This window comes from Lipophrys pholis, assembly GCF_963383615.2.
Source record: "Lipophrys pholis genome assembly, chromosome: 16".
NCBI classification, from domain to species: domain Eukaryota; kingdom Metazoa; phylum Chordata; class Actinopteri; order Blenniiformes; family Blenniidae; genus Lipophrys; species Lipophrys pholis.
The window spans coordinates 11,668,485-11,694,524 of record NC_137634.1 but is presented as its reverse complement, the minus strand read 5'-3'; the positions used below and the strand labels follow the sequence as shown (position 1 = coordinate 11,694,524).

The following is a 26,040-nucleotide window of genomic DNA, read 5'->3' as shown; positions in this document are numbered from 1 at the left end:
GAGACACAAATCAACGCAAAAGGTCTATCCAGCTTTTTCAAATAAGCTCACTTGGCGAAAATATCCCAAAATCTCAGGGAATACTTTTTGGCCTGTGTTGGTAAAACTATGAAGCCACAAGAGGGTGTAGCTGCCATGTCATCATGCATTCAATGCGCCCGGGACACGGAGTTCTTTGAAAATGAGCCAGCTCAGCAACCACGATAATGTCACCTCAGTCGCTGCTTGTAAACTAGCAGCAAAAGGAATACTTGTGTCATGCGTGGGCTGAAAGAGGTGATGTCAGCACCAATGAAATGCGAAAAAAAAAGTAGTGTATAGATTGAGAAAGATATAAATTCAACAAGTCCGTTTCAGTAAACGTGAACTCAGGCGTAACTCGAGCAAAACTGCAGTGGCAGTTCAGAGGGAAGAGTCAAGAACTGCATGTGTAGTTTTAACGACGTCCGCGGGCGGACGTTCAAAGACGTGCGGAGACCGTTACACACCTTGTCGAGCTCCAGCTTCCTCTGTATAATGGGAGAAGTGGATCCCTCCAGCAATTCACTGTTGCTGCACTGGCTGCCAACATCGTGGACCACCTTGACCCAGAAAAGAAGAAAGACACCTTTCATTTCAGACACACCCTTGTTGCCATATGGTTTCCCCACGTTTTCCTGCCTCGCCACCAGAATTCTGACACGGTGAGTGAAAGTACCTTGAGCCAGCGCTGGGCCTGTTCTTTACTCTGAACTGCCAGGACGAGAGCTTCGCCTCCAGGCAGCGAGAAGCGCAGCTCGTGCCTCTTTTTGCGGCCTTCCTTCGGGACGTAGATGACGTTGCAGAGATTCAGCGGCAGCTCTGTGTGGGGAGAACTCTCTTTGATGCTCTTATAACACTATAAACGAAGACGGAGGGAGTGAGAAACACAATGAGAAGGACGGTATAAAGTGACTCACTTCAAATCACCAATAAAATGCTGCATCTACTGACCTGCAGTTTATTGTCACGGACCACTACGAGTTGTTTAGCCCACTGGCCGAAGCGTTTCTTTCTGAGCAGGAAGGCGCAGATGCGGCAGTCTCTGACCGGTCCGTCGGCGCTCTCCTCTGCCGTCCACCTCTGAGGGGGATCGCGCCCCTTGGCCTCGTCATCCTCCTCTTCGTATGATTCGTACGAGCTGCTCAGAGCGTCTGAGTCATTATCTGAGTCAAAACAAAAGACACCGAATGAAGAATTCACAAAACATTTTGTGGAAAAATGTCTGATTCACAAGCAAAACAAGTTTCCGTTTGCAGTCATGCAATCAAGTCAAAAGCAATGGGAGGAATTCAACACTGACTCACAGGAGTTTTTGGGAGGTCCATTGAGTCTGGTGGTTGGGTAGTTATCGTCAGCGTCCTCGTAGTAGGCATCCTCCTCAGAGTTCCGAGAAGCTACGGAAGTTAGCCAAGAAACAGCAAGGTTGAATATTTGTGAAACCTGATGCCCAGGAGCCACATGCAGATCTTTTCTCTAGTTTGTCCTGTAGCTTTTACAAAATGATTAGTGATTGTAGTTCACTTATATAGAAGGTTCAAAGCATTTTGATATGATTTGCCCGAATGTTTGGGTCTTCCAGACACAACCTCAGACCTGCTCAGGGACACACATTGGTGACTCGTCCACAGTGGGAATCAACTTCAGGTCACAAGCTGCTTTCCCTCACCTGTAGGCCACTGCAGTTTGACACAGTGCGACATGACAAATGTGGCTTTTGGGAATTAAAAAAAAATATCTTATCAAGTCAAATAAGCATCACATTCAACTAAATCAGCTGGCTTTCAACGTAGGCCATAGAAGTGGATTTTTGAAACCTGGCCCTTCGTTAACTAACCAAGGATAATCTTTAAGCTTAAAGGCTGTATATATTTTGAGGAGAGCTGCTAATTGTTTGTGTTGTTTATTCCCTCGGTACAGCTTGCAGTGCTCCTGGAGGACTTGATTTGCCTTGTGGTTAATTGTCTTAAAACTAACTCCAAACTAGTATCAGTAAACCAATAAATGATATCATATTGTATTATAATCTGCATGCTTGTGCTGTTTTTATTCATTATTTTCTGAATAGCAATTTAACTGGCTGTAACACATGTCAAAGCATCCTTGAGCAAGACTCTGAACCCCATTGGAGTGTGAACGGGTGATGTGATTAACAGTGTAAATCACTATATATGTGAAATCCATTCACCATTAACCATTACTGAGTGCATGTATTACTGACTGGTGGTGAAGTACTGCGTCGTAGATCCAGGATCGAGAGGAACGGCCTCTTCGTAGTAGTCATCAGGAAGCGGGGTGGTAGGCAGAGGCGGGGGGGTGTCAGTCGGTGTCTGGAGAAACAAGGGTGGAGAAAAAGATGAGCACTGTTGTTTCACGAGATTAAAATATACTTGCAGGGAGATGATGCCGCCTCGGACTCACAGACTTATTGCGCTGAGTCTTCTCCTCTTCATCTATGTGCTCTTTCTGGTCCAACGGAGATGCACTGAGCATGTGCAAATCACAGTCTGTTTGATAAACAGAGTATTAACAATATAATACACAATCGCAGTCAACTGCACGGGCTGAACTGGTTTTAGGATGTTTGTAAGGCCCACTAACCAAAATCCTCAAACAGGGACTCTACAAAACTGGTGCCGTTGCCATAGAGACAGCTGTTCATGTAGACGTCTGATCCGTTGACTGTGAATAAACAAACAAGTTAGTGGTCACAAGTAGGATCAGAGTCAGGGTTAAGATTCTGACCCGCACTAAACTCGGATTAACGGTGGAGTACAGAGACACGACAGACAGATACAGTAGGTGAGGTACCATTAAGTAACTCGTCTGAATTATCTGCACTTCAATATAACACGTGTTAATACACAACAGCGATGACGTGCACATTGGGGTTAAATCATAAACATGAGACATTAGAAACCTTCTAAGTAATTTTTTAGATCAAATATGTTTAAAAATATATTTCTTGCATGGAATTTGACGATGAATAATTTGGGAACAGTGAGTGCGGACAAATCAGTCTTGCTCGATTCTAACGCTCACCTTTCTCTGACCTTGCCTCATTATCCTCTTTACACTTTACTTTTCATGATCCTCTTACATTAATCCTTTCATCCTCAACGACTTCCTGTATTCTTTCAGATAAACAAAGATCCACTGTAAAGACCGCGGTAGGATTTGATGTCACACAGGCTGCAGTTTGTTGTTTCCCTCATATTTTGCACCATCTCAGCCACAGTCTGGCTGTCTGATGATGAAGCGTCCCTGTTGCAAATAGATAAGAAAGAAAGGAATCCCCGGTGATATTGTCTTTGGCTGAATCTCTGCAGGTGTCAAACTGAATCAACATGAAGCAGATTAAAGCTGAAAAACTGCCGGCATGCTCAGGTACTTTCCTCTCCACAGAGCTCATAGTTGCATAGTTGCATTTTTTCTTTTGCTCTGATGTACACTTCCTTGAATACATTTGGATTTTTAAACTCATTTTCCTCCTCTTTGTGGATATGATAGCCCTTTGAGGTGGAAATCTTACAGTGTAGGTTCATGTAAAGCCGGATTAACATTCAGAGAAACAGTAAAGAAACTGTTTGACTTTGTTATGTCAGCTGTAAAAACACCGTCAGCAGGAGAGCAATTATGCATCATGATCAGCGATTATTGTGTTTGCACCTCAGGGGACTAATATGATTGACTTATGTGCACTGCATGTCTTTATCTGGGACTTTCTGCTTTACCTGACAGTGACTCCAGGATGTTACGTATGGAGGCCATTTTTTCAGCAGTGGCAGGACTGACGGTCTCATGGTCCAACAGCTTGAGCAGAGAGCTCAGCTCCGTCACCAGTCGCTCCATCACAACTGGAAAACACACCGAAAAATAGATTGTGTTATTTGGTATAATGCTGAAAAGGCTCAGACTTCTGATGAATCTACCCCAGCTGATCATATACATAATGCTTGTTACACTCTGGATGGGTCATCAGTCTATCACACAGACAGAAACTTACACACATTCACTCCGACGGGTAATTCAGAGTCAACCATTAACCTCGCGTACATGCCTTTGGAATGTGGGAAGGGTATGTGAATGAAATCCCTGCACCCATAGAAGCAGAATACGTAAACACACAGAAACGTCCCAACCCAGAGTCTGTCTTCTTATTGCCAAACTACCATATCTTACTGCTAAAGACTTCTACCACTGCATAAATGTGTATGCGTGTCCAACGATCTAACACATGCACGCACAGTCAGTGCAAACGTGAGTGTCAACCACCCGAGCAACAGCTGACACCAAAGAGATGTTTAACATACGCTCATATGACTCCATTCATTTTGTTGACCTCAGAGTCGCCGGCCTGTTTAGTGCTTCAAGTCTTCTGTCTAAAGCCAACACACCATCTCATACTGTATTCAGTCTGACTTTCCTCACAGACATTTTCTGCTTTCTTTTTAAACATTTAACTGTTTTCATGTTCAACTCTGACATCCTGTGTGAGTCTCAGTCTGTGCGCGCGCGTGTGTGTGTACGTGCGCGTGAGCTTTGTTGCCCTTGACATTGTTCCAAATGCCCTGACACACTCTCACACATCCTGTCTGCTCAGCGCCGACAAAGAGGGGAGGCAGGGGGGAGAGGGGGGCGAGAGCTGGAGAGAAAAGGAGGTGAGGAGAAGAGGGCAGGAAGCTTGTTTCCCAAAAGGAAATGAAAAGAATCTAAAGTTTCACTAGAGATAGGACGGTATGTGGTTACCAAACTGTATCCAGCACTCATTTGGTTTATTTTATGGTTTGTTCCGTTTTGATGCAGACAGCCCTTCCAATGGGGACCACGCCTAACAAAATGTTAGGAGTTCTCAACTATTATTTACTTATTAAAGTATTTCTCACAGCATTAAGCAGGTGGTAAATATCCCGTGGAGTTCTAAAGTAGCAAGTTCTGCAACTCGGTTTCATTGAAAGGTTTTATTGTCTCATAATGACCCGCGTGTTTGTTTATGTGGCTTTTTCATCTCTGCCAATTTAATACTTTGGGGAAACATGGAATTGTTTTTGGCATCAAAATCAACAAATGTACAACGGAATTCCACCCAAATGGTAAAAAAAGAAAGTTTAAGGACACTTCAGGGGCTATGCTGGAAAACAAACATCGGCTATGAAGAAATCTTCTCCAGGAACAAATTTACTTTTTTCCAGGCTCTAAGCACTGTAACAGCTTGTTTTTATCCTATTATCATATTAGGAAAAATTACTCCAATGTGCCATGGTTAGGAAATGTGACTTCCTTGATGATGAAGTTCAAGTGGTAAGTTTGCAAAATTGTGAATGAACATCAGCAGCAGCTGAAATGTAGAAATAACTCAAAATTTAAAAACTCAAAACAAGATCAAAACAGCCTCGTTTTCAGAGTCAAGACTGAGAGCGAGCGAGAGAAAAGACCTCTCTCTCCTCCACAAGTCTCTTCCGCACCCCCCCCTCCACCCGGACAATACTCTATTGTCTCTGCAAAGGCCAAAATTAGATGACCACAATGCTCCGCAAGACCAGAGCAAACAATCGCATTGTCAGAGGTAGAAACCCCAACAAAAAAACAAAACAGGGACACACACACACACACACACACACACACACACACACACACACACACACACACACACACACACACACACACACACACACACACACACACACACACACACACACACACACACACACACACACACACACACACACACACACACACACACACACACACACACACACACACACACACACACACACACACACAGTATGTGAGGGGTGTGGTGCAACACAGCTGCATCGTCTTGATCCGTGGGCATTCAGAGTGGAAGGATATATCTCAAGCAGCTTGTGTGTGTGTGTGTGTGTGTGTGTGTGTGTGTGTGTGTGTGTGTGTGTGTGTGTGTGTTGCAGCTGCGGTTTCCTGTCTTTGCTGTCGACAGAAGCGATCTCCACTCTCTCCTCCATCCTTTGTGTCTCCGGCCTCTCTTCCTACACCCCCACCCCCCCCTACCCCACCCCAATTCCTCAACATCCCACTTCTATCACTGCAAACTCTCCTTCAATGTCATGCTCACATACTTGTTTTTGAATTTCTTTGGCTTTAAGATCTGCTTGTCAGTGGATGGGAACTCAAATTACAGCTCCCTTGTACTTTACTGGTGGCAACTCAGACTAAAAAACAAACAACAAAGACTCTTTGCAGTCACAGTGTAAATAAAGGCAATAGTGGAGTCGATGGGAATTTCAGACACGGCCTTTGGTCTATTTTCTGATTCCTGAAGTCTAACTTTACAGTGGAGCCCATCAATGCATTTGCTGTCTCTGTCTCTCGCACCACTTTGGAGCTCTCTTCGGGGACCGGAGGGTTCAGAGGCTGAGGATCAGCTGTTCTGGCGGCTTGTGGTCGGTCTCACCCACAGAGGGATCTTTGTAACCCCTCATTCCACACACGCACACACACACACACACACGCACACACACACACACACACACAAGCACACACACACACACAGATAGTCATACCTCAGAGGACTTTACACATATACATTATGGGTACTGGATTTTTTTATCTCCTGATTTCAGACAAAACCTCATCATTTCAAAGTGTTAACAAATTTAACATGCGGGCACACTTACATACACACGTGTTCATGCCTTTTGGGGACATTGCATTGACTTAATAATATGTCCTGCAAATTGATTCAAACATAATTACGACTCGCCCAAAAACAGCTTTCACCTTCACATTTGTCACGGTTTTAAACACGTCGAGTAAAAACAATTCATCCATGTCGTATCACATCAGTACTTGATAAAAATGCACAAACACATATAAGAAGAGTCACTAAACTCATGGGGAGCCCACACTCTCGCAGTAAACTTGTCTCTATAGAGACCTATCTGATAAACACTAGAAAGAATGTGTTGTGTGTGTGTGCGTGCGTGCTCAGACATACATTTTTGTGTTTCTGTGGTCAGCCGTCATGATGAGAATCAGTCATGAGACGCGGGCCATGCGACTCCTATTTGAACTGGTTCAGCATGTTTGGTTGCAACGCAGAAGAAAACAACCGCTGCTCCTCACTGTTCATCGCCCGACACATAAAAAAACCTTTTGTGGCGAGTTGGAGTGAAAGAGGAGAGATACTTTTAACCTCCTGATCCAAAGCATTCAAACACCATCCATCATAACCCATCGATCAACACAAGGCTCAGACAAACCTCACACTCAACTTGCCCTTCCAGTCCAAACAATTGTAAAAGTCTTTATTACCAAACAGCAGGAAGGATTAGAAATAATTATTTTCTGTTTTAAAGAGATTACTCTCTTTAGCTTCATAAACTTAAAACAGTAAGGAAAATGTCTGAAGAGAGTATAAGTTTCAATCTTCCAATGTCTGCAAAGATGTTTTATTTCCTCTAAAACAGGCATCCTGCCTTCCCCGCTCTCACAAAGTCTGAGGTCTATCCAGTTCTTTCTTTCTCCCCGCGCCTCAACCCTCTCACATCCTCTCCTTTTTAACCCCTTTCCCTCACCCGTCGGCTTCGGTGGCTTCTCCACACACCCTCTCTCTTCAGACAGGGGTCAGAGTTCAAGTCTCTGCGGCTTCAGCAGCTCCCACTGAGACAAAAGTCTTCTTCAGAGACCCAGCATCCACTAATTCATATTTTGCTCATGACAACAGTGGACTGTGTCACTGTTCGCCCGGGGTAAGAGTTCAGTCAAACGCTCGAGAAAAAAAAAAAAAAAAAGTACAGAGCCAAGCTGGCAAGATGCTTAAAAAGAAACAGCTGGGCGAAAACAGTCCAAGAATTCTCTTTTCCACATTCTTGTAGTATCTTATCACTTTCCACTGATAGTCAATGATGAGAAGACACACAACGCAAGAACGGTGCGACACCGGCCCAGACGTTGTGGCGCAGCGGGGAGTTTGACGTCAAACCCAGATTGCGGCAGCGTTTCTCTCAGGTATGCAGCCACAGGTAAGAGGAAACCACCATGTGGAGGCCACATGCCCTCTTGATGTAACTTCACAAGGAACCGCCGATGCAAAACAATCCCGTTGCAGCTCAACATTTTGGGGAGTACGACCGGCCACGTGCTACCCAAACTCCTAATGAGGAGGGGAGTGAAGCTGGAGTTGCTTAGCCGGAGTGTAAAATCATTTTTAGTGTGCATAAAGCGATGCTTGGCGGTTTCAAGGGTCTACGGGTCTGAAAAGAATTAGGGTGATATCCCCCGCCCCACTCACAGTCACCCAGAGGTGACTGCAGCTTTTCCCAGGGACTGATGCATTGGTGACGAGGTCAAGACATGATCCGAGGCCCTTCCTGTTGGGTTTAGGGGACTGGTGTCGCCAACATCTGCTTCGTCTCCACCTCCCAGTGAAGTTCAAAAAAAACCCAACCCACTTCTTTACTGGATTACTGTTGCAGTAAGTTGTAAATCCAGTAGATTCGCCCATTCTCACTTTTAACTGCGGAAATGCTTTTGTTGATGAAAGTGGTGATTTCGTTGTGTGAACTGTTGCTTGAAATTAAATAGTGAGAAAGTTGGGCTCTTTCTGACCGTGCACGATAATGGAAAGAGGTGGTTTGTGGACTGATGGTTGGGATAAATAGTAGAAGAGAAGAGAACGGGAACGGGGAAGGGAAATGTAAAGGGACCAAGGCTGAGGTCAAGGCGAGTTAATTATCCAACAGAGAGAGTTGGTATACCAGTGTGAGCCTACAAAAGCAATTAATTATTACAACTTTCCCAAACTGGGTTTCATTCAACTCGAAACTAAATCAGTTTCCTCTGAAAATAAGTTAGTTTTTTGTTTTTTTTAAAAACACTTGATTACATGAAAACGTTTTGTTGTCTACAGTTCTCACTGGAGCGGCTGGAAAACTGCCAAAACCTCAACTTAATTAACGTATGACCTACTTTGTGTCAACGCGTTTGTCTCCGGTTACAATCGGACATATTCTGACATGTCATGATTGCAAAAAAGCTCCCGGTAAATAATACAACTCATGAAAGCGGCACCACTTTCAGGGGTGTGGTGGCAGATTAACAAGGTGGACCTCAGAGCAGGAAGGTACATGTCTGAATGGAGGCCGCAGCCTTTCTGTGTGGATTCATCAAGTTGTTACCGTGTCTGCTTGAGCTCCCCACACAATCCAAAGACATGCGTGCGGTCGTAGGTAATTAGTGACTATAAATTGGATGAAAGTGTGGGCAGGTTCAGGTTTCATAAGACACAGAGAGAGAAAAAAATGTATGGGGCGTGTTCCACCACAACCGTGTAAAATGTTGGCGATAAAAAAGTGTTTAACCAAATGTATTCACACACTATATATTATTTTTTTCAGGCATGTGACATTTAATACATTTTGTGCAATCACATACATATCAAACATTCCTATACACACACACATTCCCTCCCAAAAAATATATATACACCATTTGATGATAATAAATAAATAAATTATATCTTATGAAAATAGTTATACAAAAAATATCTAATCTATGTTTAATTAGACCCACACATACTTATCCACACACACACACACACCTCATTATCATGCCTAAAGAGGGGTAGAAAAAAGTAAACTTATTAAATCCTACCGCTTCTTCAATATTTAATAGTTACATATTATAATTATCTTTCTGTGTTAAAAGTAGTATTATATATGTAAATATAACAGTAAGAATGTTATCTAATGCATATATACACATATACATATTTATCACATATATCCACACACTCACATATATGAACACAAAATGAGAGTGATAGCTCGGTGGTGAGTAATATGATCCCGCAAAAGGTACACTCAAGGTGTAGTGATTTGGAAGAACACACTTCCTAAAAATCACAATTATAACTAATAATATTAGGAATTTGCTGTATTTCCTAAGGAAAGTCCAGTGGTGGTTTAAAGATAGAAGAGGTGGAAGTGTGAAAGATTAGAGTGGCGTTGTTTTTGTGTGTACAGGGTTACACCAACATCCTCACTTGTTAAAAACAATGTCTCTCAAAGTAAAATCTACCGTTTGAATTAATCCTGAGTGAAATGATTGTCCCAGAGATGTATGTAATTTAATGCAACATAGATTAGACGAGTCGGGGACTGCACGCTCACACAGTTTGATTCTGTCTAAAGGGGGGGGGGGGGGGGTTTGTGCAGAGTTTGCATGTTCTACATCTGAATGCATGGCTTCTATCCAGGTACCCCTGTTTCCTCCCACGCGCCAAAACAATCAAATTTAATTGGTGAATCGAAAAATGCCCATATAGGAGTAACATCTGTGCCGTAGCTTCAAAATTAGTCATTTTTAAGAATTAAATCTCTCTCCCTCTTTCTTTGTGCTGCTCATTGATGAACCTCAGATAAGCGCATGTGATCCTGGTTTGGCTCACTTCTCCATCACCTGGTGCGCCATAACGCAGCTTCCTGCGTCCCGCAGGCTCTCAGACAGACTGTCCACTGTCCGTCCGGCTGCTGCCGCTGCCGCTGCTGCTGCGGCTGCGGCTGCTTCTCTCCCTCCAGCAGCGCAGCTTCCAACAGGGCGCTTCTGTGTTGGCATCGGGTTGCGTCAGATGACGTCACGCTACCTGAGGACACCTCCATCCACCCAAGAGCCGGGGCGACATCACGTTACGCGGGGAACGCGCGAGGCGCTTTATTTACTCCAAACGGAAGTATTGACTAAACAAAATCCACTATTTCACAACAAATTGTATTTGTTATTTTGTTTGTTTGTTTTTTGCTTCAAGTGCAACAAATGTCACGTTGCTGTCGACACGCTCGAGGTGTCACGGTGATGTTTGGACACTTTTAATTGGGTTTTGGATTTGTTCGCTTGATTTCTCCACGTGTTGTTGTTTTCTTTCTATTCACACTCACGCTGAAGTCTTTTATCCCCACTTTTAAATTCTCACTCGGTTACTGTTACTCCAGACGTTTGTCACGAAAGAGGCTGTAACTCACCACTCTGCCGTTTAGAGTCCATGCCGTCTGGACGCTTTCACTTCTCCACCAGACTCGTTGTTTCCAGCTTTAATCCTCCCGCTTTGTCCTGTGTAGAAGTTGTGAACATGAGAGTTTGTTCTCCACAGACTCAGCGGGGCCGTGACTCTCCCTCCGAGCGGCCAAGTGAGTCAGAGTGCCCGCTCCGGTCCCCGGTGAGAGCCGGCGGGTTGGTCATCCTCCGGCGCTCCGCCGAGGTCCTAGTGCGAGTCTCGTTCTGATCCAAAGAATCTCGTGAAAAAGGTCGCAAAGGTCCTGCTGAGGAAGATGTCATGCATGGAAACCTGTAGTTTATTGGTGGTATATAAAAACCAGAAGCGGAATCTATGAAGTACATTTCCATTGATTTGTTTTTTTAAATTGTTATTCCAACTTACACTGTGGATTTGGTTAATTTTCCACACTGGATGACCTTAATGCTGTTGAAAGGATTTGAACTTGGCCCCTTGTTTTATCATTTTGTCTTCTTTTACTGCTGTATCTCACATCGTATTGATAAGTGTCCCTCAATAATACTACAACCTTCTGAAAAACTATAATTTTTACTCAGATTTAGAATAACTTCATTTTTGATTGTCATGACTTCTAAGGCACATTTAAAGACGTTCTTGAAATAACCCAGTATTAAATGTTGAATGTATGAAGTATTAAAATTTTAATTGAGCTAATGGGAAAATGGCTTTTTTTGTTTTACAAGAGCAGTACAATGTCATTCAGCCAACTTTTCTACTTTTTTCCTTGAATGAAAAAAGAAAACACCTCACCATATGACAATTCGGAAGTCATGTATTTCATGGCATGTAAAATAAGATTATGAGGAACAAAACACTATCTAAGTCGATGTGTACTCACTCCAAGACATAATGAATTTTCACAGTTTGAATTAACATTTTGGAAAAATATTATTTTTCTGCTATATTCTAGTTTTAAAATATATTCTTTCCATTTGTAATATTTTATGTATTTATTTTTGCTGGAATAGGGGCCTTCAGGTACAAAATAACCTGCAAATACAGTATTTCAGAAAGAGGAACATTTAAAAAAAAAAAGAACCATTAAACACAATGTTAATTGCCAATTCTGAAACAGTGTCATGCTTTCAAGATACGCACGTGTGAAAGAAGCTTTTACTCAAACTCTAATAGTGTTGCATATAGTCCCAAACAGCTTTTATGATAAATGTAAGGTTGTGCTCATATTCCCCATTGGAGATCAAGTGTGGCGTGTGTAGACCTGCAGCCAGTTGCGTGAAAGGAATGATGATTCCCTGGTCAAAACAACTATGAGATGAAAAGTATGTTTGTATTTTAGCTAAAAAAAAAAACAGTTAGGAAAATCCAACATTTCACAGTACTATCCACTACTTCTTATTACACAGGCAGCAAAAAGTTCAGGTCTGGAACTGATGAGCCTCTAATTTACACGTAGATATGTAAAAAACACTGATGCAACAAGTATAGAGCAGTGAGTCGTTTATTCACAAAGTTGCAGTGACACTGCAACAAATAGATGTTAACTTAAAGAAACCAAAATAAGTTAGTTGGTCGTTTCAAATGCATTAAATGTGATTTATTAGTGCAACCTGGTAACACACACACACACACACACACACACACACACACACACACACACACACACACACACACACACACACACACACACACACACACACACACACACACACACACACACACACACACACACACACACACACACACACACACACACACACACACACACACACACACCATTACAACATGAACTTTGCATGGTTTCAGTCCCAAAATAAAAACATTATTACACCTTTTACATTCAGTTACAAATCCTGTAATGTAACATCTCATTCACCGCTATATTCTCTCTGAACGTTCCCATTGTGACGCCCGTCAGCTGTTTGTTTTTGTTTTGTTTTTCTTTTCACATTTGTTTATCCCTTCACACATTTCTTCATTATTATGACCCAACTTCCAATGGGAATCCTGTTTTAGTCAAATGCTGAAATTTTGTACACACAAACACACCCACACACACCCACACACGTGAAAATCTGTGATGTTCCTTAAGTGCCGCTCCAAGTATGAACAGACAAGAACTTACTTTTCTCCGAGCGCAGTCACAGCACTCTTCATTCGCATCATATTTCCAAACACACCGCACTGGACTGCACATGTTCCTTTCGTCATAACAAAAGAAGAGTTAACACTGATATGGCTTTAAAAAAAAAATCTTACATTAAAACAATACATTTTTTTTTTTAAAAAACAAAGCTTGAAAAGAGCAAAAGAAAACCTTTGGCTTTCACTGTTTGCACAATTTCAAATCACTGTGTGTATCTCTGATGCTGCGAGTCACACAGTGTTTAGTCGCCTGCCATGTCAGGTCGCTGAGAAACAGTGTGGGATTAAAACGGGTGTTTCCTGCGCTCTTGGCAAAAATTCTCAGTTATTCTAACTATGGGTTCACTGATTTTGGTACAATTACTACAAGGGTTGATCATGATAGTACTGCCATCTGCTGTTCACAGAGAGAGACGCAGCCAACTCTCACATGTCACCTGTAGTGTCTCTTGGAGCCTCAGGTCAGCTCTCCGCTCCTCTTCTTTCCCCCCACCTGACTGAGTTTGCATGTATTGCTTAAGAGCAGCGGCAGGCCAACTGTTCTGTGCTGCCACCGTAAAGGAAGAATAACTTCTGCTTTATTCAGCTACTTCGCCACAAACCAGCAGCGCCAACCTGGAGTCAGTAAACCTAAGTGGAAGTTTGCAGTTCAGTGCACCCCGCTGCTGATAGTGTTGGTGGTGGTGGTGGACCCGGTCTGGAACCGACCGTTCAGGAGGCTTTTCCTCAGAAGAGTCGGACCTGCTTCTTCAGCTCGTTCTTCTTCCACTGAGCGAGCCGGTCGAAGGCCGACATGGCCATGCCGAAGACTCTGTAAAACTCCTCAGGCGAGAGGTGACGCTGTGAGGGAGGCGAGAAGGGAGGCGCAGTGTGAAAAACATGTTTCAGTGGAATTCCGAATTGCAATAAAGTTATTCTGTTCTTATTGTAAGCTATCTGATGAGCTTACCTCCAGTCTGGCTCGGTCCACGTCGCCGGGGAGACGCTGCTGCCCTCTGACTGACACCACTAAAGCTTCATAGGGGTAAATCTAGCAGAGACAATTCCAGCCTCGTAAATCACACTGAAATACACCAATAACACTGGCAGCAGCAGCAGCAGCAGGTGATTAACGTAAATATTGTGAATTTCAGAGCAGAAAAAGTACCACCAGCTGAAATCTAAGAAGCTGAAGTGCATCAGATAATTTGATAAAAATCATGAATCTGATGAGAGAATGTGAGAAAACATTTAGGGGGGTGGTTGTCTACCATGAACATACTTTTAAAGGTGTCGGTTTAATTCTCTTTTCCTGTTAAAAAAAAGTGAGTCACAGTGTTATAAAGTGTGTTTCTGAGTCTGCCTTGTGGATCTACCGTTCAGTCCAAAAACAGGCAACACCTCATTCTCATCTGCTAGTCATCGATCCAGACCTTCACTCCTGGCTAAGAAACAAAGCTCTTTAGTTTTGCCAGCCATGTCTTACCTTGTATTCTGAAACACAAAAGAGAGAGAGAGAAAAAAAATATGCCGCATTATTAAATGTTTGCAGGCTTTCACTGATACTCTTGTTTCATTAATTTAGACACACTGAATAACAGAGAGAGGCGAGGAAAGCAAACAAGGGAAAAGAAGGAAGTGTTGAGTAAGCAGATTTGTAAATAGGCTTACCTCTGATCTGCCAATTAACTGCATTACTGCTGTCATACTGGTAATAATCTGCACCTGCACTCCCGGGCTGCTGGAAAACAACAAGACCACTTCAGAAAAAACATAGACAACAAAGATCCATTTCGTCTTCCTTAAGGAAAGTCAACAGAAATCCTAAATCAGTGAAGTGTGTTGTCCAACAATTCATCCCACTGATATATTGACAGGGTCCTGCTTCTTTCTTTTTTTTACTCCGTCATATTGGGAAAACAGATACAGATGGTTTTCAGGCTCATTGGCAGATGAAGGACTTGGTCATATGTTACAGTTTAGTGAATGGCTGCATCCATCTCATCCGGGGTCCGGGGTTCTGGCGCTACTCGCTTCAGTTTTCATCACTTCAGAGGATATTATACATGCATTTCTGGGAGATTTATTAGAACTATACATTTCGTTTGCTGATATGTTCTCATGAGGTTTATTCTCATTCATTCAAGAAGTAAATAATCTGGCTTTAGTGTAAAATTTAATGGCACTGGTACAACTAATAATTGATCGATTAAACACAAATCTAGTATATATAATAGTTTGCAGCTTGTAAACCTTGTCCGGGTAAATCCTTACTGTACCTTTTGAAGCAGATTGGTCTTATATAACGCAGGATGTAGTGTCTCTGTCGCACAATGTGATAAGTGGCGTTATAGACACTCGAAGGTTTGTCCCACAAACATGAAAGAAACGGTGACTGCTTACCCGCTTTATTCCATTTTTGCCGTAACCTGGCAGTGAGGAAGATTTGGCAATGTAGGAGTCTGGAAGAGCAAACACGACAACACAATACCATAAACAAACAAGCAGAGCAAAACTTTGGCCGACACATTTAAAACTATGAGAAGAAGCAAAGAGTCTTTCTTTATTAACATGGGGTGTTGTGCTTACGTTCTGTTCATATGTTCACTTTACAACATCAAAATGATGAACGTATTTATATTCATTAAAACAAGATATAAAATCGCCAATAAATTTCATTTAAATCTAATTTCAAATTAGAATTTGTGTCTCGACAGAGGAAAGAGTTTGGTCTTTTTGGTGGGAAAAACAGGATAGGATGCCTTCATATCAATTTTATTGAGCACAGCTTCATTAAATTTGTTCAATAAAAACTTTCTATATTTCGCAATGCCTATATCTTATGTATATAATCTATATTTTAAAATGTAATCCCATAACAGCTCAAACTGCTTCGGACCTTGATGCAGCCCAGTTGGTGTACGAGTCTCACTAATGCTGCTTGATATATGGTCCTCATATATGCCATTTATTGTACTGGAAACACCTACATTTATATAAGTCTGATGTATGTGCTATATGTAATGTTTTTGCTATATATTATTAATCAATAATCTGTATTTGATTTGAATTAACTCACTTTTTTAAATTTAATTGTATATAAATTGTGACAGTGAGGCGTTGAATTACTCTCCAAGGACGTTTAAGGACTGATCACCCCCCCCAAAAAAAAATTCCATCATTTAAGTTTTGGCACATTTATTAGAACTCATCATGGGAACTGTTCAGGAACCAATCAGAGTCACATTGTATATGATAATTAAATGTACATTCCATACACACTGACAGCATCTCATTGATACGTTTCTGTGAAATAGGGAGGGACAGGAAAGCATCAAATCCGCCTCTGTCTTACAATTTCTTAAACATATTACAACGAGGAAGCAGTTTCTATCGTTCAGTACAAAAACTCAAAGCAGGAGCGCTCATTGCCATTTGTCTCTTTCTGCATGTTGAATTTCAAGACCATTTCATCAGAATACTGACGGATTTGTTATTTGGTCAAAGTAATATACTGAAGATATCTGAACTTGTTCCTAATAACCATTTTGAATGGTTATGATCAATTGTTTTCTAATGTTTTACTTCTTTCTTGTCACGAATATATTCAAACTATTTGTGGTGTGCATTGCTGCAGAGAAAGCAGCAGAGAGCAGCAGAGTAACACTGATGGAATCCAGCTGTCTACTTTCACTCGCTGCCTCTTTGCTGTATTTCTCTCTTGTTCCTCCTCCTCCTCTTCCTCCTCATTGATTCTTCCTCAGCAATTTGCTCTCTCCTCTTTTCATCAACCATCTGCACTCCCTCCTTTTCTCCCTCTCTCTCTCTTTCTCTTTCTTTCCGTTGTTCACTCTGGTGTTGAGAGGCGTTAAATTACACAGCGACGTCAAGGATCCGGTGAGAAACACCATGATGCAGCAGAAAACTGGCTGGTGTGTCGAGCAGCCCGTACAACGTGTGTGTGAGAGACGCTGGACTATAATGAGTTTGTCATCTACTACTCCCTCAGGAAATGAGAGACAGTCTCAATGATGAGTTAAAGTGTTGGTCAGAGAATAACGCCTTGTTTCATTAGACTGTGCCAGACAATGTGAAAACTACTGACATAAGCAACTCACTTAATTTCACTGCACAAGTGCTTCCCTATAATCACTGCTGTGTTCTTAATCCCTATAGATAGGATCTTTGTAGAAGGCCCACAGCTTTCAGCCACTACTTCAGCCTTAATGGCAAACAATTCAATTAGAAATGAATCTAACAGGGATATTAGGATATTATGTGGATAAAATCCAAACAAGAGTGTTTAAGAAAAAAAAGGGTAGTAAAGTTGAGAGAATAACACATTAGGACGATGACCTCAAATATAACAAATTCCTAAATCTTTAGTAGTGTGTAGAAACAGGTTATGAAACAGATCCCTGAAGAGTTTTAGATCAGTGACCCTGGATCAGTGCTGCTTCTGAAATAAGAGAAACAAATAAACACAGGCTTAAGCTACAGAACCATTCATCCTCCCACTTGTAACCTAAAAGAAAAACCTCTGTGTGTGTGTGTGTGTGTGTGTGTGTGTGTGTGTGTGTGTGTGTGTGTGTGTGTGTGTGTGTGTGTGTGTGTGTGTGTGTGTGTGTGTGTGTGTGTGTGTGGTTGTGTGTGTCTGTGTTAAATCCTGGCTGCTGTCACAACAGAGCCGACAGGATGAAGGAGATAACGGGGGAGCCGGCCCGCTGTGTCGCCGCCCCCTTGGGATGAACCCGGGGATCAGAAGGCAGAGAAGAAACACTCACCGCTGTCGGCGCTGCAGAGAGACCGGGGGGCTGCGGACAGACGGAAAGACAAGATGCTACTTAACACTTCGTTACGCTCGTGACCAGATTTGGATAACTTTTGCATGAAGTCCTGTTTTTTTGGCTTTGTTAGAACCAGACTTTCTCAATGCACCTGATTTTTGCTTTTAACATGAAAGTGAGACGAAAAACAATCAGTGCACATCATAAACATACATACATACAAACAATATTAAGGTGCTGCTAGAAACCGGTAGTATCGTAAACCAGAAAGTGTCATTGTGGTGTTGAGGTTACCAGAATCTACAGAGAAATGTTGTAAAGTTGATCAGTTTTAGACTTTATTACTGGTCTCTTTTATGCACACATCATTTAACAGGGTGGATTAGTGGTTAGTACTCGCGCTTCACAAGGAGACTCCAGGATTGAGGGGGCTTTCTGTGAGGCACTCGCCATGTGGGTGGGTGGCATTTCTCTGACTACTCCAATTTCCTCTTGTACTCTAAAAACATCAGTTTGAGGTTAAGTGGTGAGTGTAAATTACCCGTCGGTGTGAATGTGAGTGTTTTCCTGTCCAGACTGGACTCAGGCCACATTTATACTACGCAGGTTTTTACAAAAACTGATATTTTCCCCTCCGCGTTTACAAAAATATTCTTAATTTACTCTGAACCGCATAAACACCTGGTTCAGAGCCACTATGAGCATGCCAAACCTGTAGGGGGCAGTGTAACGTGACGCATGATGCCATGATAGCCAATCAGAATCCTGGAAAAAACACACTGTCGCTAATTGTGACGTATATGTCCGCCTAGATGCAAACGGAGACACAGAGTTTTTCAAAATCTCCACTGCGTTTTCAGAAATCATCGTTTGTGGTGAGTCGTCGCAGCGTTTATGTATAAATGCGAGGCCCAAACGCAGAGAAATATTACCATTTTGTAAATACCAGGGTACGTGTAAACCTTCATACACACTCAGCTGGCGATGGGCTCCAGCAAACCTAAGTATGATAAATCAGTATGGATGGATGGAAATCACAAAACTGAAGTCTTGAAATTGTAATAAACAACAATGTAGAGTTGACATTTTCCATTTCTGAGTGTGTCGGCAGTGTCCCATAAAAGGTTAATCAGTTTCTCCCACTAAAAACACAAAATCTCTTACTTCAGTCGTCACTTCTCACGGGCCCAGAAACTGTTCTTGTTCTAATAACTCAAAACTTGTTTTCCCAAGTTAACCACAGTAGAACTGAGTACTAATAATCATCGATCCATCTACCACTGGCGGCTAAATAAATCCACCGACGACAAATTTCATCCAACACTTGTATCACTTTAAGAGGTCAGGTTTTCAGTTTCAAATCGGTGAAATGCCATCTTAAACATTTTAAAAACATTAGCAGTCAATATTAAAAGAGTAGACTGTAGATGAGTTTCATTCTGGAGGAGAAACAGCTAACACAAAGGTGTGCATTCAAGCATATGAGATCATAAAAATCATTTAATAAAAACATTTCATGATGGGTTTTTTTTCTACACTATTTCATTACATTGAACCAAAATGTTACTTTAACAATGCTGCTGTCTTTGTTAGGAGGAGCTCTACTTTCTTTGTTTTTAAATCATCTAATGATTTGCTGGTTTTCTGATCCACTTTTATATGTGCATATGGATCCATTAGCATCTATCACTACAGACGCTGTGTTACGCCCGGTCAATAAATCTACGCCGTAGTAAAAGTATGAGTTTTCAGAGGAAGGGCAATAAAAAAGCCAGCTGGTGTGGGACATCTATAAAACATTAGGTGTGCGAGGATACGTCCCCAGCAGCATCAACATGCAAGCATACATAATCACCGTCAAGACCTACACATCATATAAAATATGGAGCACCATGGGTGCAGCCACGCATCATTCAGGTTCCTACTTATGCCACGCCTGTTTAAAAATGCATATGTTTATGGCACACCCATTGCACCTTGTAATTTTAATGGCCTGCTCTGCACGCCGAGATGTGCATGGTTATTTTTAGTCGAACACTGTCATTAAATTAGGAGCGACAATGTGAAGGTAAGATAGAAATGAACAGAGCTTGTGGTTTTTATATTGGGTTGGTTGCATTCACACAACAAAACACTGCCATCTTCTGTACTGCTTATCTAATTTATAGCCACAAATCAAACACACATGCATAGGAAATTAAGATTCACCAGCTGAACCTAAGGAGCATGTCTTTGTATTGTGTGTGTGTGTGTGTGTGTGTGTGTGTGTGTGTGTGGGGGGGGGGGGGGGGGGGGGGGGGGGGGGGGCTCATAAAGTTCATAAAGAACTCAGTAAAAACAGCATCAACAGCAGCACTTTCATCATCGTAGTTTAGCAACGCTAAATAAGGAGCCACAACAAAAGAAAAAAAGCGCAGCTGAGACAAATGTAGATAAACTCATTCTTAATCTGCAATGTGCACAAATCGATTGGAAATAGACGCAGATCAGCGGCAGTTCAGAATCATTCTGTTGTCATTAAGAAGTAAAAAAGACCGTCCGAATCGGATTATTCCACTTAATCTACAGTAAGTCATGAGCACTGAGCTGGTTTTGTGGATCTGATGCTGGTTTAGTTGGTGAATGAGCATGTCAAAGCTGGGTCGGTCACATGCTCTCCTATGAAAGCTGCTCAATGCATTTCTATGAACAGCTGGTGGGGGAAAATACAATCGGTATTTACCAGTAAAACACAACCTTTGCATGAATAACCAGCAATGCATTCTGCTTGTTACGCTGCTTGTTAAACCTGAAAAGGCCGCTGAGACCATTAGCATGCAAGAGGGTGCATGAATGGGTGAATGTTGCCGATAGTGTCACGTGCTTTAAGGCTGCCGTATCATTAAAAATGCACCATGCGGTCTTTTCTATTTAGCCGATTGGAGTAGCGCTACAGAGAATTTAGGATTGTATAAATAGGAAAAGGATTTTCTTCCTTTTTGTCCCAGTGTCTGTTTAGGTCAAAACTTCCTGAAGTCTCATGTCAGCTTCTCCAGGCTCAGCGACGCGCTTCACAGCACATCATTATAACGCTCCTTTATGAACAGGTGACTCTGAACATTGTAGCCTGTCAGATGGTGAAAGACAACTCTCTCAACAATTAATATCATAATATTGAGACCACAACACCAATCAGCCATAGCACTGTGACCACTCACAGGTCACGGTCACTACTCGCGTATGATGACTAAAACACAACTCACGAGCTGAACTGAAAACTTAGTTGAAAGTCACAGAATCTCAAAAACAAGATGATTCAACTATGGCTTTTTGTAAATCACAGGGGTTAAACTCATCAGTTCACATTTAAAAATTCAAAAAAAAAAAAAAAGTAACATGGAGATTCCCCTCAGACTTGGTAAAAGCCTGTTGCTTCTCAAGCTGCACAATGTTTGAATCTTTCAGGATGTTTTCTCATATTCATCCTCACTAATATGTAATGGACTTGAGCAAGAGAAAAGTTTGCTTGTTTCCACTTCAGCATTTTGTTGCATGTTAATAAAACAGTGAGACTCCAACTTGACAAATTAGGAACAGCAGTTTTTTTTGGTTTTGTTTAGTTTTTTTAATTGAAAAGTACACATAATGTCTTCTTTGTAACTTTTAGACTTTGTAATGTCACTCTGACCCCCATATGACTCTCTCATGGGCTTTTTTGGCTCGTGAGCCATACTCTAGACACTCCTGCTTTAACTGATGGCCACACCAGAGCACACTGCCAGCACAGGTATATAAAAAAAAAAGAAAAAAAAAAAGAAGAAGCTCATCAACTTAGTGAAATGAAGTCTCCAAGTGTCAATCATCGCGTATAAGTTCATGCCATGAATTGGAAATGCTCCCATTTTGGAACTAACCTCTTCTGAAGAGCTGATGAGCATATGCCTGTCAGGACGATCCTAATCAGTATGATCGGAGCAGACACCATGAGCTCTCAGCGAACACACAGCACACCACACACACACACACACACACACACACACATTATCTCCGCCTGACCTCCCCGTGCACAGAGCTCATTTCCCTCTCTCTCTATGGCTCCCTGACCCTGATTTACCTCCAGGCTTCATGTCGTACATCTTCCCCGAACAGCTCCAAATTGCTTTTGCTTCGAACTCGCTCTCCCTTCCTTATGTCTAATTCACTTTCTATCGCGTTCACTCTCGCCGTCTCTTCTGTTAGAACACCCTTTCTTTTATTCCCGTCCGACCTAGACCTATACACACGCTCTCTTTGACTCTCACCGTCTTTGTCTCGCCTTTACACACACTGAATGCAATGAGGGTACGGGATCAATGGAAACGTTAATACATGAGTGGGAGAACTAAGCCCAGTGAGGATTGGTCGGCATCGCAACGAAACCAAGGTTCATTCTGTGATGAAAGGAAATATCGTAATTTCTCTACAACTAAACTTCAGTCACAGCAGTCCAATCATCATACATATACCATGATTTCATATTGGAACTCACACAATTGTTTGTAAGTGGTCGTTTTGATTCCATATATGTAGTCTACATTACTGCTCCAGTTTCCTATCACAGTCCAAAGACATTCATATTAGGTAATAGGCAACCCTAAAGTGCCTGTAAGTGGTGGACCGACGGCCGGTCCAAGGTGTAAACTGCCTCCTGCCCAATGTCAGCTGAGCTTGGCTCCAGCCCCGGTGACACTGACTTTGATAAAGTGGATATAAAAGCCAAAGTTTAATGTGATTCCTGCATAAAATACAGTAAAGTATCTGAAAACGACTAAGGCAGTCGCAAATGCAAGCTCGGTACAGTGATTTTCCTGCCCCTGCATATTTTAGACGTTTCCCTCCTCCAGCATTCATGACTCAAATAAACACCTTCTTATCAACCTCTGCAGAAGACTGAATGAGAAATTGATTTTGACTCCGATGTGAGGGAGCTGGGAGGCACTTAAACACTACACTGTTGAATCCAGGACTGAGAAACGTCACTACACGTTAAATACTAGGCGGTACTCCGATGTGTGCATCATCTGGGAACCACGTATGTCTCTGGATGAGAGAATAAGATGTTGATATGGAGACATTGAACTTAAAAAGTTGACTGGATACTGCTACAGTTCGAGACAGAGGATCAGCAGATTCATCCTCTGGAGACCTTGAATATTAATGATATTTCAGACTGATCTGAGTTATATAACAGCCAACAGACTGACTGACGTATCGACAGCTACTAGTGCCATGCTGATAGATTTGCCATAAAAACAGTCTGAGGCCCTTTAAAAGCCATAATGTGCTTTGAAGAGAACTACTTCAAAATACAAGCAGGAAAAATCTGGTGTAAGTTCAAGTGTGCAACCTTTGACGGAAATATCAAAGCAGGGCAAACCTGTGCCAAGCTTACGGATTGAACAAGTTCAATAGCAATATACTGACAGATATTATACACACCATTTAACACAGAGTAATACAGACCACACTGTCAAACCAAACTGAAAAAAATAAACATTCAAGAGACTCACAGCCATTAAGGGAACCATATCCGAGATTGTTGAGCGCCTCCTTGCTGCTACAGCGAGAGCTGCGCCGGCTCCCCCACTGGTCATTGTCATGACAGGCGGACCGTGCCTTCATCTCCTCCTTCAGGATCAGCCGGCCTATTCCCTGCATGGAGGGGAGTGACGGGGAAAAGACAACAGGATGAAAAAGGGCACGTTTCGACTCATTTTACATGATCAGTCCCAATCACCCACTCACTCACACTTTCCATGTGATCAAAGTCCATTGGGAGCAACTTGGGGTCGAGTGTCTTGCCCAAGGATACTTCAACATGGACAGGGTGAGAGTGAACCACCAACCTGCTTTACCAGCTGAGCACAACATTGGCCCACGTGGAGCAATAAAAAAAACGTTTTTCGAGAAAGCGGTGTATCATTTGATAGGCAGTGATGGATTGACACAGGATCAGCCAGGAAAGGATCAGAGCAGTTGCTTGGATGGTTAGAAGAAGAAATATGACAGGAAACCGGGAGCATCACTTGGCATCATGTCCAGTGAGTGAGAGTGGAAAGTTGCATTTAATTAACAGGCTCATTAAATATTAAGGAGCATGCCTTCTATTTTTCTTACCCTATTTATATTTTGATTCCAGCCGTCTTCCTCTCCTCCCGATGAAAACCTCCTCACCCTGGAGACTGGTTAGAGAGACAGAGAAAAAGAGAACACTTTAAATTTCACTTAAGGAACAAGCCAAGCAACCTCTCTTGGTGATCTTCATACTGTGAGTATAAATAGCTTTTGAAAAAAAGGGTGTAAAACAGGCAGTTAAGCTACTCTGAGCTGTACCTTTAGGGGAGCCCGTGTATGGATAGTAGTTGGACTCCGGGTGATAGATGCTGTTACAGTTTGAAGTGGAAAGGTGGCTGGAATTGACCAGGTTCTCGTTGGTCTTGCTCTTAATAGCTGTCGGAGAGGCAGACATGTCTGATGGAAAGACGCATAGAAAACAAAGGGAATGCATTTTAAGTGAAGACACTTCTTTAATGTTTTGGATATGGTGGCAGTGCATTTTTTTTTTTCTCCCAAGGACTTTCAAGATGATTTCTTGAAAAAAACCACATGAGAGAAAATAAGAATGTACTGCTGACACAGTCTCTTTTAATGGAATGAACTTGCTTTTTCCTCTACAACCACAATGAGAGCGATTCATTTTGTTTGTGTTTGCGTGTGTGCAGGGTAAACGAGACGGACAGAGTCATGCACATACTCACAGAGAGGGGAGAGCACAGCGGGGAAGGAGAGGAAGGGAGGAGAAGAGAGGAGGTGCATCAAAACGAAGGGAAAAAGAGAAGGGAAAGGAGGTCAGAGGAAATGTGTTGGGCTGTGATGCAAAGCGTGCAAGCAACGTTGTGGATATGTTACAATGCTGACGGCGGAGGAAAGTGAAATGAGTAAAAACACTTCAAAGCGTAAACAAAATGTGATCCGACTTGTGTGCTAACAGTGAAATGTCAGCCGGACGAGAAAATACGATAATGTTAAATGTTTTTTTCCGCCTTTTAGCAGACTGAGAAAAGAGTGATTGCAGATGCTGGCGTCACATTGGAAAGGTCATCTGCAAACTGATGCTTAGACTGGACACAAATTCAAGAAATCGGTGCCTGATTTGTCCCATTTCTTTAAGATCAAAGTGATTGTTAGAGAAATTTGTCAGATTGCCTTTTTTTTTTTTTTTTATTTACTGTGCGGATAAAATGCCAAACAGACAAAATCGGTCAAAATCATTAAAGACCACTTGAAATATATGAATTTTAAATAAACTCTTAATGAGAAAGGCAGGGGTTTTACGCATTCTTTATGTGTCGGTGAAGAAAATGACAAAGTCCACTCTTTTTTAGTTCCATAATAGAAGTTCCAAAAATGTTGAAAGATAAACTGCCGTGAAAAGCTTCATTATTTTTCCAGCTTCTTCTCCTCATAAATCCTCAATAACCAACTCTGTTTTGTGCTTCTTCTTTTTTTTTTAAACCACCTTTTGTAACCTTTTTTTTAATATTGTGAATTTGAGTCAAGTTCTGGCATATCTACTTGTGGTTGATGTCTGTGCAATTTCTTTAAATGACCATTTTCCCGTGAGGACCGTGAATCTCTCTTTGATTTGACTTTGATAAAAGCTGTTTGAAAAATCATTAAAAGTGATGAGCGGCTGCATCAAGGCGTACTATCTTTGTTGAGACTCTTTTTTCTGCTGAACCTATACTGTCCTTTTTGATTGCTTCAAACTAAAGATAAATCCAACACGGAGTTGGAGGAGGAGACATTCAGCATGACAGTTAGCAGTTATGCTTCCGAGCATGAATGAAAATCTTCATTCAACCAGAACTGTTGAAATATGGCAAAACAATTCATCTGAACTCGATCTGCTGTGCCAACACTTATGGTCTCTCTGTTGCCTCCGGTATTGCAACTGAACAGCTCCATACGGACACATAAAAAGCCTGTTTTCAAGTTGCAGCCAAGCTTGGCGATAACATACATTATACTGTACTAATATACACATGATTATGAGTTTTAGCCTCAACGTGAAAACTGCTC

General features: G+C 42.0%; 2 protein-coding genes across 4 annotated transcripts in view; both read right to left on the bottom strand.

Moving 5' to 3' along the window:
* The window catches only part of LOC308121312 (actin filament-associated protein 1-like 1), a 120,600-nt gene extending 109,390 nt beyond the window's left edge, over positions 1 to 11,210 (bottom strand). For both annotated transcript variants that reach the window (XR_013936090.1, XM_080482492.1), the window contains exons 1-9: positions 11,019 to 11,210; positions 3,753 to 3,875; positions 2,620 to 2,700; positions 2,440 to 2,525; positions 2,240 to 2,348; positions 1,326 to 1,415; positions 973 to 1,184; positions 698 to 877; positions 489 to 581 (exon numbers count right to left, since the gene is read on the bottom strand). Coding sequence is in view for 1 of the 2 variants with exons in the window: in XM_080482492.1 (XP_080338618.1) it covers positions 489 to 581; positions 698 to 877; positions 973 to 1,184; positions 1,326 to 1,415; positions 2,240 to 2,348; positions 2,440 to 2,525; positions 2,620 to 2,700; positions 3,753 to 3,875; positions 11,019 to 11,040 (996 nt within the window). In the remaining variant the exon portion in view is untranslated. The remainder of the gene's footprint in view (positions 1 to 488; positions 582 to 697; positions 878 to 972; positions 1,185 to 1,325; positions 1,416 to 2,239; positions 2,349 to 2,439; positions 2,526 to 2,619; positions 2,701 to 3,752; positions 3,876 to 11,018) is intronic.
* A 1,303-nt stretch (positions 11,211 to 12,513) lies between these two features.
* LOC308121409 (actin-binding LIM protein 3-like) overlaps positions 12,514 to 26,040 on the bottom strand; it is a gene marked incomplete at its 3' end in the record, with an annotated part of 46,061 nt that continues 32,534 nt past the window's right edge. Inside the window, exons 14-22 of one of the 2 annotated variants that reach the window (XM_080482629.1) lie at positions 24,292 to 24,429; positions 24,076 to 24,140; positions 23,469 to 23,610; positions 17,938 to 17,967; positions 15,557 to 15,615; positions 14,825 to 14,894; positions 14,640 to 14,647; positions 14,124 to 14,204; positions 13,901 to 14,014 (exon numbers count right to left, since the gene is read on the bottom strand). In XM_080482629.1, the coding sequence (XP_080338755.1) occupies positions 13,901 to 14,014; positions 14,124 to 14,204; positions 14,640 to 14,647; positions 14,825 to 14,894; positions 15,557 to 15,615; positions 17,938 to 17,967; positions 23,469 to 23,610; positions 24,076 to 24,140; positions 24,292 to 24,429 (707 nt within the window). Of the gene's footprint in view, positions 14,015 to 14,123; positions 14,205 to 14,639; positions 14,648 to 14,824; positions 14,895 to 15,556; positions 15,616 to 17,937; positions 17,968 to 23,468; positions 23,611 to 24,075; positions 24,141 to 24,291; positions 24,430 to 26,040 lie in introns of both variants that reach the window. The other variant, XR_013936098.1, reaches the window with a different exon arrangement.